Below are 15,097 nucleotides of genomic sequence, written 5' to 3'. Positions count from 1 at the left end.
ACTCCAGGGCAGCCTTTCCCTCTCCTGGCTCCCCGGGTCAGCCAGAGGCTGAGCTTGGGTGTGCTAGCCTGTCCGTCTGCCTGCCTGCCTGGCCATCTCGACTACACTTCATCAGTGTCACCGGTCAGACATGAGCGCCCCCACCCCACCCCCAGGAGCCTAGAAGCTTCCGGTCCTGTAGCATAGGACAGAATGTCCTGTCCCACGTCCTTCTAACCCCCTAGTGTGTTGAGGGGGAGGGCAGGAAAGGGCCCTGAGTTCACCTCCCTCCTTCAAAGACAGCGGGGGAGATGGGCCGGAAGCTGTCAAGATTAGTTCTGGCCTGGTGGGAGGCAGCACTGGACAATAATAGCCTGACCATCCACCCAACCAGATTGGGATGCTGGGGGGGTGGGGGTGCTTCCTGTCTTGCCTCTTTGCCCTCCCATTTCCCAGCCCCCCCCCCACACACACACACACCAGAATCTTCCATCCTTGTGTTTTCAGAGTTACCCCAGGGGTCCTAGAACAAGAAAACATCTCTTCCAGAGGCTCTGGCTGTCCTCTGGTCTGGCTCCTGCTGACAGCTTAATGTCTCTATGCAAGCCCTGCCACCCAGGGATGAAAGGCACGCCATGTCTCCGGAGTTCTGACATCTCCTTTAGTGCCCACTCTGTATCTCAAGGCACCCCAACCCCACTCTACCGGGATGCTGAAAAACACACCCCACGGTGACAAGAAATGGTCTTGCCCCCATAGTGACCCTCAGGGGTCATCCGTTGTAATGCAGTGGCTGGTCCCATGCTACTAGCCAGGGCTCAGAGCCACCTAGGAGTGAGTCCAGATTCTCCATCTTTAAGGAGGTCTTTCTCCCCATGCCAGAGCCTCTGCTCTTCTTAGCTGAGAGCTAGTGACGGCAAGGGAGGAGGAGATTTTGAGGGCCTTAGCTGACCCTTCCTGCCTTCTTCTTGTGCCTAGCCTCACTCTCTCTTCTTCCCGGGCATGGACCCAAGAGCTCCTGCTAGTTGCTTAGAGCCCAACCTGAAGCTTTGCACTTCCACAGAAAGAGGAAAACAAAAAACCCTTTGCTCTCTCTCCACAGCCCCCAGTGCCCCGGGCTCGGTCAAGTTCAGCGAGCTGACCACTACCTCAGTGAATGTGTCCTGGGATGCCCCACAGTTCCCCAACGGTCCTCTGGAGGGCTACAGGCTGGTGTACGAACCCTGCACCCCAGTGGATGGTAAGCGGGGGCGTCTTCCATGTGGCCTGAACTCTCTCCCCTTTCAAGGGCTGGTTTGTACCCACAGACCACACCGGGATCACTCGTCAGCAGTCAGATGTGGTGAGAATCCTCCTGTCTTATAAATGGGGAAATATGACCCAGGAATTGGGGTGTTTCTGAGAGATAAGCATGTGAGAGCAAAGTCGCAGCAGCATCACAGGGCCGCAGTCTCCTGTGCAGGCCAGGAACCTGGAACATAAACACCCTGTTCCACAAACCGAATCAGGACTAGAGAGAGAGGGGATCCAAGCAAAACATGGTTGCCCCAAGAATGGACAGAACCCCAAAGAAAAGAGTCCTCTGGTGTTCTCATGTTATCCCGGGCCCCTTCCAAACCTCAGAGTTCTCAGCACACCCCCTCTGGAGGGTCAGGGACCCTTTTAGAAATCTAATCAAAGCCTGGGAGCGTCTCCCCCAGGAAGATGTGTGACAGTGAGCAGCTACCACACTCTGCAAATGACTGTCCTAGCCCAGGTCAAATGCACTGTCTTCAGATCACTCTCTCCCTCTCCACCCCTGCCCTTCCCAGGCCCCCCACCCAGACCCTCTGCCATGGGGCTCTCAGGAGGGCTTGGACCGGCAGCGCTGCCTGCTGGCATCAGGTAACTGCCAGCTTTCTTACACAGCAGCTTTCTCACCCTGCAGCTACATTAAGAGAACTCACAGGCAAGAAAGGGGCTGGGCTTCTCAATGGCTGGGACTACTTACAACAAGACATAGGGAGAAGACTGCCCTAGAAGTGACACCCTGGTGGCAGGAAGTGACCACTTTTGTACATGTGCGTGCTCTCTCTCTCTCTCTCTCTCTCACACACACACACACACACACACACACACACACACCTCCTAGGACTGGAGCCTGGTAAGAACAAGGGACAAAGCTTGGGAGCATTAGGCAGCTCCAGTTATGGGTCAGAGATGGGGACAATGATCCTCAGTTTTTCTTGCCACCACCTAGGTGCCAGCTGCCCATCCTGCAGAGCCGGGCTGTGTCAGAACCAAAGGGGAGGCAGGTCCTGGAAAGAGATACAGGAAGGAACAGAACTAGGTCAGAGGACAAGAAGACAAGATGCAGGGAACCTAGACAGGCTCTTGTCTAAGTGGTTTCTTCCTGGCCTATCCAGAGACCTCCCACTTTGAGAAACAGAGTTCTTGGCCTCTCAAGATCTTCGTCCATCAGGGTCTAAACTCCATGTCCTTATAGGTTCCTGAGTCAGGGTGTCCATTTAGAAATGCCACAGCTCTGCAGCAGGCCAGCAGCCCCCCATTTTCTTATAGAGAAAGCCAAGGTCTAGGCCAGGATGGCATCTGCTCAGCAAAGAGGACTCATTCAGTAAGTGAAAGGGCTAGAGCTGAGGCTCCATTGGCACAGTGGTTGCCTGGCATTCACAGAGTCCTGGGTACCATCCTCAGCACCACGTAAGTTAGCCATGGTGACTCACATCCACAATTCCAGCTCTCAGGAGGTATAGGCAGGGAGACAGGAGTTCAGGGAAGTTCGAGACCAATTTGCATCACCAGAGACCCTGTCTCAAAAATAAATATGGCATAGAGAGAACACCTAGCAGTTTAGGGTCCTGGCTACTGTCACAAAGGGCCAATTCCTAAGCACCCGCATGGCAGCTCACAACTGTACATAACTCCAGTTTTAGGCAATTCAATACCTCTTTGGCTTCCTTGAGCACCAGGCATGCAAGTGGTATCCAGGCATACATGTGAGCAGAATGTCCCCTGCTCCACTCTGCTCCCTCCGGGGCTTGATGCTGGATCATTAGCATCTAAGGAAAAGAAACAGTGTCAGGCAGGGGTGGCGCACGCCTTTAGTCCTAACACCTCGGCAGCCAGAGGCATGGAGATCTCTGTCAAAGAAAGAAAGAAAGAAAGAAAGAAAGAAAGAAAGAAAGAAAGAGAGAGAGAGAGAGAGAGAGAGAGAGAGAGAGAAAGGAAGGAAGGAAGGAAGGAAGGAAGGAAGGAAGGAAGGAATTAAGAAATTAAATACATAAATAAATAAATTTAATAAAGTACCTACTATGTGTTTGGTGCACTCTCCTTTTATGTGAAGTTCCATTTCCCATTTCCTTATTAGGAATGCTCCTGACCCTCTGGGCTTGTTGGAAGAATAAACTGAAATCATATATATATATATATATATAAATATATATAATATACAAATATAATATTTATATGTTTATATTATATATTTATTTATATTTTTCTCCAGCTTTAAGGGAATTCATACACACACACAAGCTTAAGGGCTATAGCAGGTTCTGAGGTGACCTTCTATAAGAGAACAAAACCTGGTCCTGACTCTCAGGGAGACTTTAGGGTTAGGAAAGTGCAGAGCGCACAGAACCACCTTGTGGAAGCCCCCAATCCTGCCCCTGGCTGCCATGACCTTAGCTGCTGAAGCTTCAACCCTAAAAGCCACATGGTTACAGATGATGGGGCCCCTGGAGCTGGGCTCTCATTGGCCAAGAAGAGAACAAAGGTGGGACTGGGGTGGGGCTGGGGCTAGGGCTGGGGTGGGGTTAGAATAGTCACCGGGTGCTATCCAGCTCCAATGCTGGAGGCATCTTCAAGAACGTCCCAACACCAGCTGCCTAAATGTCACGTTCTGTGATATGTTGGCTTGGGATGGGCTGACGGGTAGTCTAGCAGTGAGACAGGATGGAGACTTTGTGGCTGTTCCGGGATGCACAGACAGGACATAGCTTTCCTCCGGGTACTTTAACCATGGAGTGTTTTTTTTTTCCTGAGCTCTTTTCAGAGCCATGTTCCTGACACAGTGTTGGCAGCCTGTGGGCTTGAGTGACAGCTCGGCTGATTCCAAGAGATGGAGGCCACAACCGTCACCTCCTCCCAGGAGCTGCCAGTGGCCTTGGTGGCCCTGTTCCCACCAGCTACTGCAGCCCCTATTCACGGTCCTTCCCCCACAGGGGTCAGCAAGATTGTGACAGTGGACGTGAAGGGGAACAGCCCACTGTGGCTGAAAGTGAAGGATCTGGCCGAGGGCATGACGTATCGTTTCCGAATCAAAGCCAAGACCTTCACCTATGGGCCTGAGATTGAAGCCAACATCACTACGGGCCCTGGAGAAGGTAGGGGAGACGTCACACTGTCCTATGCCCCGCATCCTCAGGCCTCCAAGTAAGAGAGACCCAGGAGGTCTAGAGACCTGTCTAGCTCAGAAGACACTGGGAAGCGGAGAGCTTACTTACTCCTCTATCCCTGCCCCAAGAGTCCTCCCTCTCTCCTCCTCCTCCCTCTTCTTGACTCCTCCTCCCTACCCCTCCTCTTAGCTTCACTCTTGTCCTCATCCTCGGCTTGGTTATTAGCATCTAAGTCACCGGGCTATTCCCGCCCAAGCCTGGACTGACCCAGACCCTCTCCGCCACGCAGGCCCATACACACATCCCAGGCTGACACGGGGTCTGCCTCAATATAGAGCCCAGGTTGGCCTGCTATTCATGGTTCTCCGGCCTCATTCGCTCCAGTGCCGGTTTTACAAGGGTGAGCCACTACAACCACTGAGGTTTCCGCGTGTTCCTTCTTTCCTTCCTCTCTAACCCTCAGCCTTTGTCACCTCAGCCCCTGTCACCTCTGTCCAGGAAGGAGGCAGCCTGGCAGGCATCCAAACCTCCATCCTGGCCGGAACCACCTCCCTGTACCTCCCCCTCCCCCACCCAGCAGTGGCTGTCGGAGCAGGGGGCAGAAGACTCTCTCCCAGCTCCTGTCCGGTTGTACGCTCCCTGGGTGGGCACAGAGCTTCTGATTCCCATGAGACGCAGTCATCTCCTCTAACGATGACACTGGCACCTCCCGTAACTCTCTGACACATGAGCTACCTCCTGGCAGCCAGGCCTGCCTTCCCCAACACCCAACACCTCTTTTCCCATTTTCAAGACAGGGTTTCCCTGTGTAGCCCTGGCTGCCCTAGAACAGATACCTTTACAAATAGAAGGCCACTTTGTATTTGCATGTCAGTGTTCTGCCCTTAGGGTCCCACCCTAATCCTCTCTGTCACTGCCCCTGGCCTCTGTCACTTCTCTCTCTCCACCCAGGACCCTGGGGGCAATCAGGGTTTAGTATCCTCTGGCCCTGTCAAGGGTTCAAGGTTTTCCATGCTGACCATAAAAATCACCTCCTAAGCCACCCCGCCGCCCACACCCTCTCTCGAGGAAGACTCCAGCCAGGCCCAGCCCAGCTTCCACCCTCTCCTTCCCCTCCCATGTCCCTGGGCCATCAGCAGACTAAACTTTCTCCAGAGTCTGGGCTAGAAGAAGAAAAGGCCTGGAGAGTCCAGGCCCTCTTGCCTTCTACCTGCTGTGGGTTTGTCACCCCCGTTTCTCATTCAGTAAGAACAGGATGTGCAGGACCCCTGGAGGTTGCTGTCCCAGCCTCCTCAGCTCTGCTCCTCCAAGACTTCCTGGTATCTAAAAGCTAGAAGAGAGTTGGCAAATAGCAGGCCACCTGAGCTCAGTTTCTTCCGACTTAAGGTTTAGAGAGTTCAGGCTTGGAGTTTGTGGCACGGGGTAGGGAAGGCGTTGGACAAGAAATAGAGGAGGAGTGGGGAATACCAAGAAAGAAAGCCAACCTTACCCACGAGGGCTCTACAAGACACAACACCTGCACAGCTGTCCTTGGCTCACCAAAAAAGCCAGTGGCAGCCCTTTTCTCTGTCCTGAGCGATGCCCTATACAGAGTGAAAAGCAGGGACTCCAAAGGCCTCCCCAGCCTGCACCCCACTCTCAGGCCGTATCTCCCCTTTATGGGCTGCAGGCAGGATGCTCCTTAGAGAAGGGAAAGTGTGTGTGTGGGGGGGGACTGAAGCTCTCCAAAACTGACGTCAGGAGTAGATATGGGGGCCTGGCAATGGGGTATCCAGCTGTGCGAATATGTATTCCCATGTGTGCAAAGTCTCCATCGGCCTCCTGTCTGAGTTGAACGACTCTCCGGGGTCCCAGAGGGCTTTGGTGAGAAGTTGGAGTTGTGTTCTCTTCTTATCAGGCAGCGAGAGGCCATCAGTCAGCCTGAACGCACGCACATACACTGCTGCCTCAGCCCCTGGTACTATGAGCCCATAGGAAGCATCTACTGTGGGCTAGGCTCTAGGGATGGTTAGCATCATGTCTACTGGGAGACATGCCTGGTGGGGACCACACGCGGCAGGAGTCTCCAGGAAGGGTCAAGGCTTGTGCTGGTACACTCCCAGTGAAGCGATGCAGCATAGACGGATACCGGCCCAGTGCTCTGTCCACACAGGCTGCCTCCAGGCTGCTAGTCCACCCTCCCTCTCTAATATCTCAGTCTGCAAGACACACCTTCTGCCAGGTTCTCCTCCTGAGGCTTCCTAGGGCCCCAGCCTGCTCTCTCCACACCTAGCCTAACAGCACATGCACGTAGGGGTAGCAGATTTCAAGTAAGAGACTGGACGGGCATTATCCCATGTCAGGTAAGGAGATGTTAAAGGGACCTTCACCCCCTCAGACAGGCCTCCATCCCTGGGCACACTCCACCATCAGTCTGTTCACCTCTGCTGCCCACTATGACATCTCCTTTCAGGATTATCCTTCCACAGGACCCTTGCAGATGGGCAAACTGAGGCACCCCTGAGGGGTTCCATGAGTGGATCACGTGATACGTTCTGCCTGGTCTTACATGCCTTCGTCCTCTGTCTCTGCTCTGGAATTCTTCCCAGGAGCATCGCCTACCCTGTCCCGTGCCTTGTCCTGGGATTCAGGAGGTGTGGGAATAACAGGAAGAGAGACTGGCCACATCCTGGCAGGCCCGGCCCAAGATATGCTCTTCGGACCTAGTATTTGCAGGACGTCCCAGAGGCTCTATGTCTAGAGTTGACCTGGTTGCCCAGCCCCCTCCCACCAGCACAGGTTTTTTGTAAAGAGAGGCCACTCTTGGTTCCATGGGTGCCCTCATGCACTATGGGATGTTTGCAGGTGCCCCAGGACCACCGGGAGTACCGATCATCGTTCGCTACAGCTCAGCCATTGCCATCCACTGGTCCAGCGGAGATCCTGGCAAAGGGCCCATCACGCGCTACGTAATAGAGGCCAGGCCTTCAGGTACGCCCTGCTCAGGCTGGGCTATCTTCCCTCTGTGGCCCACGCCCTACCCTTCTCCCATCTTTACCCTTGGGCTTGTTCCCATCCTCCATCCATGAAGGTATGTATGTGTGCAATTACTGTAAGTGAAGCTGGAGTTGGGGACAGAGGACAGGGCTTTTTCCTTAGAGCCAGACTCTTGCTTAAGAATCCCCGGGGCCGGGCGTGGTGGCGCACGCCTTTAATCCCAGCACTTGGTTGGCAGAGGCAGGTGGATTTCTGAGTTCGAGGCCAGCCTGGTCTACAAAGTGAGTTCCAGGACAGCCAGGGCTATACAGAGAAACCCTGCCTTGAAAAAAAAAAAAAAAAAAGAATCCCCGGAAACAGTTGTTAGCACCTTGTAGGAACCAACTAAGGCTAAAGATTGTTCAAGGGGCCAGAGGAAGGGCTGGACAGTCAAATGTTCAGGCATGAGGACCCAATTTCAGGTCCCCAACAACCCCATAGAAAAGTCATACATGGTAGTGCACACCTGTAACACCAGCACGGGGGCAGAGCCCTAGAGTTTGCTGGCTAGAATTGGCAAGCTCTAGTTTCAAAGAGACATTGTCTCAAGAAATAGAGTAGAGAGCAATTAACAGACATTCAACATCCCCCTCTGACCTCCATACACAAGTGCACGCACCCTCGAGCATGCACACATGCACTCGCACGCTCATTCATGCATGCACACCCATGAAGACCACGAAGCCAGAAAAGCAAGGCTTGGCTCACGTTAGCTAAATGCCCATGTCCTGCTTGTGACTCACTTTGTCATCCTACCGACCTCTCCTGTCAAGCCTGAAATCGAATCACAAGAACTTCCAAAGCCATCAGGCGCTGAGCGGCTGATAAGTCACTCCTGAGGGGGCTTGCTCTCCGCTCCTGTTTCACTATCGGCCCTGCACCTGCTTCCCCGGGCACCAGTTCCATTACTCCGCAAACTCCAGCTCCCTCTGTTGCTAGGTTTCCAAGCTAATCAGAGGAGCCCAAGTCAGCCGAGAGCTGCCGGCTTGATCTTTGTATTCTGAGGCTCTGCGCCTAGGCGATAGAAGTTGAGAAAGATAAGATAAGTCTTTGCTGCCAAATGAGAATTAATAGTCAGAGGTAGGAGAGCCTAGTAGTAGTTGACATGTGCATGCAGGTAGATGCCTAAAGTCAGCCTCTGGTGTAATTCCTCAGGTGCCGTTCACCTTGTTTTATGAGACGGGGTCTCTCACTAGCCTGGAACTCACCAAATTAACCTCGGCTAGCTGGCCAGAGAGCCCCAGAGATCATCCTGTCTCTCCAGCACTGAGCTCCCAATCGCTTGCCACTGTGCCCGTGTCTGGCTTTTGAAAACAAAGATTAAAAACCTGGGATCTGGCCAGGCAGTGGTGGCTCACGCCTTTAATCCCATCACTTGGGAGGCAGAGGCAGGCGGACTTCTGAGTTCGAGGCCAGCCTGGTCTACAGAGTGAGTTCCAGGACAGCCAAGGCTAGTACAGAGAAACCCTGTCTCAAAAAAATCCAGAAAAACAAAAACAACAAAAACAAACAAACAAACAAACAAACAACAACAACAAAAACCTGGGTTCTAGGGAATCAAACTCCGATCTCAATGCTTGCAAAAGAAGCAGTTTGCTGGCCAAGCCATTTCCACAGAATACTTCTTATGGAGACTTGAACCAGCTCCCACCACCACCACCACAGGTTGTACATTCCTCAGGGTGGCTGGGTCACCCCAATAACAAAGAATTAATTATTCTGGGAGCTCCTGGAAGCCACCACCACCCACCACTGCCCTAATCTCACACTAACCATCACAGCCACCATAGCTCAGTGTCTAGCAAACTCAGATGCACCAGGTCGCCTACACTGCAGGTGGTGCCGGCTCTCCAGATGGTCCCTCCCTGGTGCCGGCTGTTGAGTTGGCCCAGAGGCCTTTGCATGCATCTCCTCACCAAGGCCTGTGCCTGCTTATTCCACCAAAGTCAGCCGACCCGGTGCCAGGCTGTGGAATGTTGGCCCCGGACCTCAGCCTGTTGCTTTTCCAGTGTTTCCTGGGAGGCCCAGCATGGGCCACTGTCCTTCCAAGTTTGGGGGTTGTGACTTGGTGCACACAGGTGGAACAGAGGAAGGACTGAGCCAGCATTCCGTGACAGATACAGAAGGGTCAACACCAGCAGTTCTAAGGAAGAACAGACAGTGGGAAAGCAGGGGAAGGGAGCCCTGAGGATGCGTGGACAACCCTTAATTAAACCTGTTGGAAAGTGAGCTGCTTTTCAGAGATGGCTGTCTCCCCTCCTCTGGGCTGCCTTCCCCCTCTTTTATCCTCCCTCCATGCTAATGTGCTCCTCATGACAAAACAGCCCTGGTGACACAAAATATCCCTGCATTGCTGTGCTTTGTGCTACACAGACTAAGCTAGACATACCGACTTTGAGCCATTTAGCTCTCGGGCAGAGCAGAGCGAGGGAGGGGTTCGCTCTGGGACTGACCGGGCCTGTGAACTGGCTCCCACATCTGCTGACTCTGAGGACTGAGGCCATTGAGGGACATTCTAGCAGCTTCTGGCTTGGTCTCACTGCCCAGCCCCCATCCTTTGTTTGTGTGGGGTACAGAGAAGGGGGAGTGGGTATAAAGAGCAGGCAGGAGACCTCAGCCTCTAGAAGGCAACAGCAGGATTCTCCATGAGCTATTAGCAGACGTTGGTTGCACCCACCGCTTTTCCCGGGTACCATGAGGAAACTCAATGCCAAGAGTCGGGTAGCTCAGCAGAAAATGCCAGCACTGTTAGCCATGTCGCTGTGACCTTGGCAAGACAAGTTAAGTTCTCTGAGCCTTGTCTTATCTGTCAGACAGGAGAAGTTCTTACCCCCTGTCATTGTTACAGCTACTCCCCCACCCCACCCCCAGCCCGCGCATCAGGTTGTATGACACAGGACTGTCAGCTGCTATGGGAGAGGCCACATTGTTACAGTAATCGCATGAGGGATCTGAGCCCCACTACATCCCAAGGAATGAAGTGCTGAGCTACGCATTGACCTGCGAGATAATACTATGAGAAACGCAGGGGAAAGTCAGAGCTCCTAGATTTAGCACACGCCACGAAGGGTGTCTGAGCTAAGTGCTGGTGTATAAGGATATAAAGACAAGCCACACATGATCCTTAAGGATTGCACAGCCTCGAAGTAGGGAGAGCGCCAGGAGATTAAACAGAAAGATAATTGGGTAACTGGATATGCTGGCACAAGGAAAGAGGAGGAGGCAGGGAGTTGTGGATGCCAGATCAGCTTGGGCCACAAAGTGAGACCCTGTCTCAAAAGATTTTTAAGTTAGCGGGCTGGAGAGATGGCTCAGTGGTTAAGGACACTCACTGACTGCTTTTCTAGAGGACTAGGGTTCAAATCCCAGCACCCACCGTGGCAACTCACAACTGTCTGTAACTCCAGATCTAACTCTGATATACATGTGGGTGGCAGCTCACAACTATCTGTAACTTCAAGATCTGACATCGTCTCACATAGACATACATGCAGGCATAACACCAATTCACATAAAATAAAGGTAATTTTTAAAAAATTAAAATAACGTAGGTAATAATCAAGTAGATATTCAAAAATACTGACAATGAGGCAGGAAAGACGACTCTCTGGGTAAATTGCTTGCTACCCAAGCATGAGGTCCCGAGTTTGCATGACCAGCATCCATATAAGAGCTGAGGGAAAATTCTGTGACCCCAGTACCGGGAGGTAGAGGCAAGCAGGGATCCCCATGGTCTATGCCCAGCCAGCCTAGCTGATTGCTGAGCTCAAGATTCGATGACAGACCCTCACTGTCTCAAAAGAATGAGGTGAAGAGCAATGAAGGAGGAGCAAAGGAGACCCAGACATGGCCGTGCACGCACGTGTGCACGCGCACAAACACACACACACACACACACACACATACACACGCACACACATGCATAATGCATACTACCAGCCATGGCTCAGGACCCAGGGCCTTCTGGGAGAATCTCTGAACAGACAGACCTCATGCAGGCTTCGGTAAACTTGCAGGGTCTATGATGCAGAGAGGCAGGCTGCCCTCGACCCGGCTTGCAGCACACTTGGACTTGGTCCAAAATGTTTTTTCAAATGATGCTAGGGCAGTGGTGGCTACTTATGTCCCAGATTCCCCTGCTGGATCCGAGGGAAAGTGTGGTAAGAGCAACAGATTCCTTCAATCCGGGAGAGAATGTTCTGGAACTGGGAAGCCAGCCCTGGTACAGGAGATCGGCTCAGAAGTTCACGGAAGAATGAGGTCCCTGAGAGTGAGGCTGGGGCCGCTGCGGCAGGGAGAGCTGGGAGATCAAGATAATTCTATAATACATATCCTGTTATATATGTATATTATATATACATAATATAACATAGAATAAGAATATAATTGCCTATATAATATCTATGCAAATATACTAAATATATTTTGGATAGACAAATATAAATTTTCTTATGTGATATACCATATACACATAGCCTAAAAATTAATTTTATACACTATTTTAGTATTTTGTACATGAAGTAAAGTTTAAGCGTGTGTAGTCTTTCTGCTTGAGATGTTATAGGTCTCAAAATGTTTCTTTTTGGGAGCATTTTAGATTTTACTTTTTTATTCATTTAAGTCTCACTGTATATCCCAGGCTAGCCTCAAGGTTGATATCCTCTTTCCTTGACCTCTGGAGTGCTAAGATCACAGGCGTGTCGATATTAGAGTTTAGTTTCTCTGATTAGGATGTTCAGCCTGTACTGGTTTGGTTGTTAAAGAATTTATTGCATGGTACATTTTTTAAATGTTTTACAGATGTTTTAATTTTAAAGAAAAGATTTTAGAGGCACACTCTCTCAGAAAGTATCTGTCTCTAAGACAAGGCCGTCCTAAGAGCCAGGCTCAGGCATGCGTTGGGCCACTGATTAGATGGGACCCGTTATTCAGGGGGTTACAGCTAGAACCAGATCAGCTGGGATCTGAGGCTCTTCCACCTCACAGTGCCTCCTCTCTCTGCTCCTGCAGATGAGGGGCTCTGGGACATTCTCATCAAGGATATCCCCAAGGAGGTGACTTCCTACACCTTCAGCATGGACATCCTGAAGCCAGGCGTAAGCTATGACTTCCGGGTCATCGCAGTCAACGACTACGGCTTTGGCACTCCCAGCAGCCCCTCCCAGTCTGTGCCAGGTACCAGCCTATAGGGTGGCAGGTCAGAGAGTCCATGGAAGAGTTGATGTCATGCTGGGGGAAGGGGACAGGAAGAAGGCGGACACTGGGCAGCAGAAGAGTCAAGGTGGTCATAGAAATGCACTGTCCCTCAACTTCTCTAACCATGAGCTCTGGGCTCCATGCCTACCGCAGTTCACAGCCTCAGAGGAAGTTGCTAGCCAGGCCATAAACTATGGCTCCACACAAGCCACTTCACCCCACTCCCAACAGACAGCACCCAGGTGGGCCATGGGCTAACACTGGTGGCCTCTAAGACCCCACTGGGCAGCACCCCAGGTGGGTCCTGTTCACTGCCCCACCCTCCCCCTCTCTTTCATTCCTCCTATCCACCTCAGGGTTCACATGTGGCACTAGGCCTACACCTATGGCCCTGCCCAGTTACTGACCACTTTAAATATAGAGGCAGAAAATCGGCTCTCTGCTTGGGCATTAGCAACCCAGCTCCTTTTCCACCCATATACTGCTCCTGTGCCGAGATGGATAACACCAAATTATGAAAGACAAAGAGATGAAAATAAACTTCTTAGCTTCCTACCATCTGTAAATAAATAAACATATAAATAAATAACAACAACAACAAAAACATTCACTATAACTTTGAGGAAAGATCTCTCAGGCTTACTAAAGTCCAGAGAAACATCTTTCCACACACAAATTAGAATCTGTCTATCAAAGTCTTTTTTTTTTCCCCCAAAGTCAGGAGAGCAAAAACAAAAAAGCAGCTAACAAACTGCTACTCTCCATTCTTGATCCCCTGGCAGACATCACTCATCGATCGCAGCACTCTTTCTTAATAAACCCAGGGAATTCTCAATCAACTAGACCATAAAACTCTTCTTAAAATGGTCTCCCAGGCAAACCTTTGCCAGCAGATCAAAGCAGAAACTTTTAGAGTGCACAGACCCCCACCTACTGGTAATGCCCATGAGCAGGTGGTGGGACCCCAGATGGACCAAGAAGGCTTGTAGGCAGGAGAGTATTGAGCATCCAGGTCCTGACACTCTACTGCTGTTGCAGCCCAGAAAGCCAGCCCCTTTTATGAGGAATGGTGGTTCTTAGTGGTCATTGCTCTTGTGGGCCTCATCTTCATCCTTCTCCTGGTCTTCGTACTCATCATCCGAGGTCAGAGCAAGAAGTACTCCAAGAAGACAGATTCAGGTGAGTGACCCTGTGTCCTCCCAACGGCAGGCTTGACTCCTGGGGGTCTTCTTTATGTTGGGGGCTGGGAAGGTCCATTTTCTAGCAATGTACCATCTCAGGCGAGGCAGCCAGGAATTCCTCCACACAACCCTGGGCTCTAATCTGGGTCTTGATACTAACAAGCAAGAAAAAGGAGCATCCCAGCTAAGTGGGAGAATGGACCTGGGAAGGAATGGCTGGCTGTGTGGTCTGATGGGTACCAATTCTCTCCCCCCTCTCCCCCCACATCTCTTTGCCCTCAGGAGGGAATACCAAGTCAGGAGCGCTCGGCCACGGGGAGATGCTAAGCTTGGATGAAAGCAGTTTCCCTGCTCTGGAGCTCAACAACCGTCGGCTGTCCGTAAAGAACTCCTTCTGCAGGAAGAACGGCTTGTACACCAGGTACTACGCCTGCATGTGTGACAGAGGACAGAGACTTGAGGGCCACACAGCAGCGTCCAGCAGGGATGGCCAGGAAGGAGCATGGAACAAGCCATGCCCACGTGGCCTTCCCCTTCCCTGGGAAATAGCATCCATGCTTCAGGGCTGGCAATGGTCAGCGGAAGGTCACGTGGGACCCCAGCGAGATACTTAGGGGCTTCTGTTAGTCCCACCAGACCCAGTCACAGCTTAGAGAATGTTAGAAACTCCATGAGGAGGTGGACACTAAGAGTCTCTGCCAATAGCTGCAGAGTGCAGAAACACATAGTCATGGAAACCAACCTACAGTAGTTTGCAGTCAATTGCACTAGTAACCAGCCTTACGGACAGACGGCCATGCACCCCATCTCAGACCCAGATGAGACACCTCGGTGCGAGGTGCCAGGGACTAGCCCATTGTGTGTGCCTTTCTTAGCAAGGGGAGAGTAAGCACCTTCTTTCCTGGGCTTGGCTTACTTTGGTTGGAGTCAAGTCAAGATCCTGCCACCATCTTTCAGCCTCTGGAAGCAGTTAGCATGGAAGGACCTCTGGCTCAGCTGCCAGAGAGCTTGCCTGTCACGGTTGAGGCCTAACACTGTGAAAACTGGATGTAGTGGCGCACACCTGTAATCCTGGCGGGTTCCTGGGAGGCAGAACTGTGAGGATCAGTACTGAACGATCAGCCCTGAGTTCCATAGTGTTTGAGGCCAGCCTGCACCAAACGGGGTCCTTTCCCAAAAGCCCAAAGCAATGAAAAAAGATAGCGGCCATTTTGGTGGGACCCAACTCCCATTCCTGACTTCTTTCTGACTCCAGTCTATTCTGGATAGTCTTCCCTGAAGCCACCAAGCTGTCCATTCTTTTCTTTTTTCCCTCCAATTTTTTATTAAGTA

General features: G+C 51.7%; 1 protein-coding gene and 1 long non-coding RNA gene across 5 annotated transcripts in view; one reads left to right on the top strand and one right to left on the bottom strand.

Moving 5' to 3' along the window:
- Positions 1 to 15,097, top strand: part of Sdk2 (sidekick cell adhesion molecule 2) — a 290,656-nt gene that overhangs the window by 259,544 nt on the left and 16,015 nt on the right. For all 4 annotated transcript variants that reach the window (XM_006533253.4, XM_006533255.3, XM_006533254.4 and 1 more), the window contains 6 exons: positions 1,082 to 1,219; positions 4,200 to 4,361; positions 7,218 to 7,343; positions 12,399 to 12,563; positions 13,623 to 13,763; positions 14,048 to 14,186. In XM_006533253.4, coding sequence (XP_006533316.1) covers positions 1,082 to 1,219; positions 4,200 to 4,361; positions 7,218 to 7,343; positions 12,399 to 12,563; positions 13,623 to 13,763; positions 14,048 to 14,186 — 871 coding nt within the window. The remainder of the gene's footprint in view (positions 1 to 1,081; positions 1,220 to 4,199; positions 4,362 to 7,217; positions 7,344 to 12,398; positions 12,564 to 13,622; positions 13,764 to 14,047; positions 14,187 to 15,097) is intronic.
- On the bottom strand, positions 1,591 to 3,366 carry Gm51930. Its single transcript, XR_003949797.1, has 3 exons — positions 3,286 to 3,366; positions 2,925 to 3,038; positions 1,591 to 2,276 (listed from the first exon to the last, which is right to left on the bottom strand). It is a non-coding gene; the product is annotated as a predicted gene, 51930 (long non-coding RNA).

The sequence above is a fragment of the Mus musculus genome, chromosome 11, assembly GCF_000001635.26.
Source record: "Mus musculus strain C57BL/6J chromosome 11, GRCm38.p6 C57BL/6J".
Taxonomy (NCBI): domain Eukaryota; kingdom Metazoa; phylum Chordata; class Mammalia; order Rodentia; family Muridae; genus Mus; species Mus musculus.
The sequence above is the reverse complement of the archived record's forward strand: the minus strand, read 5'-3'. Positions and strand labels throughout refer to the sequence as shown.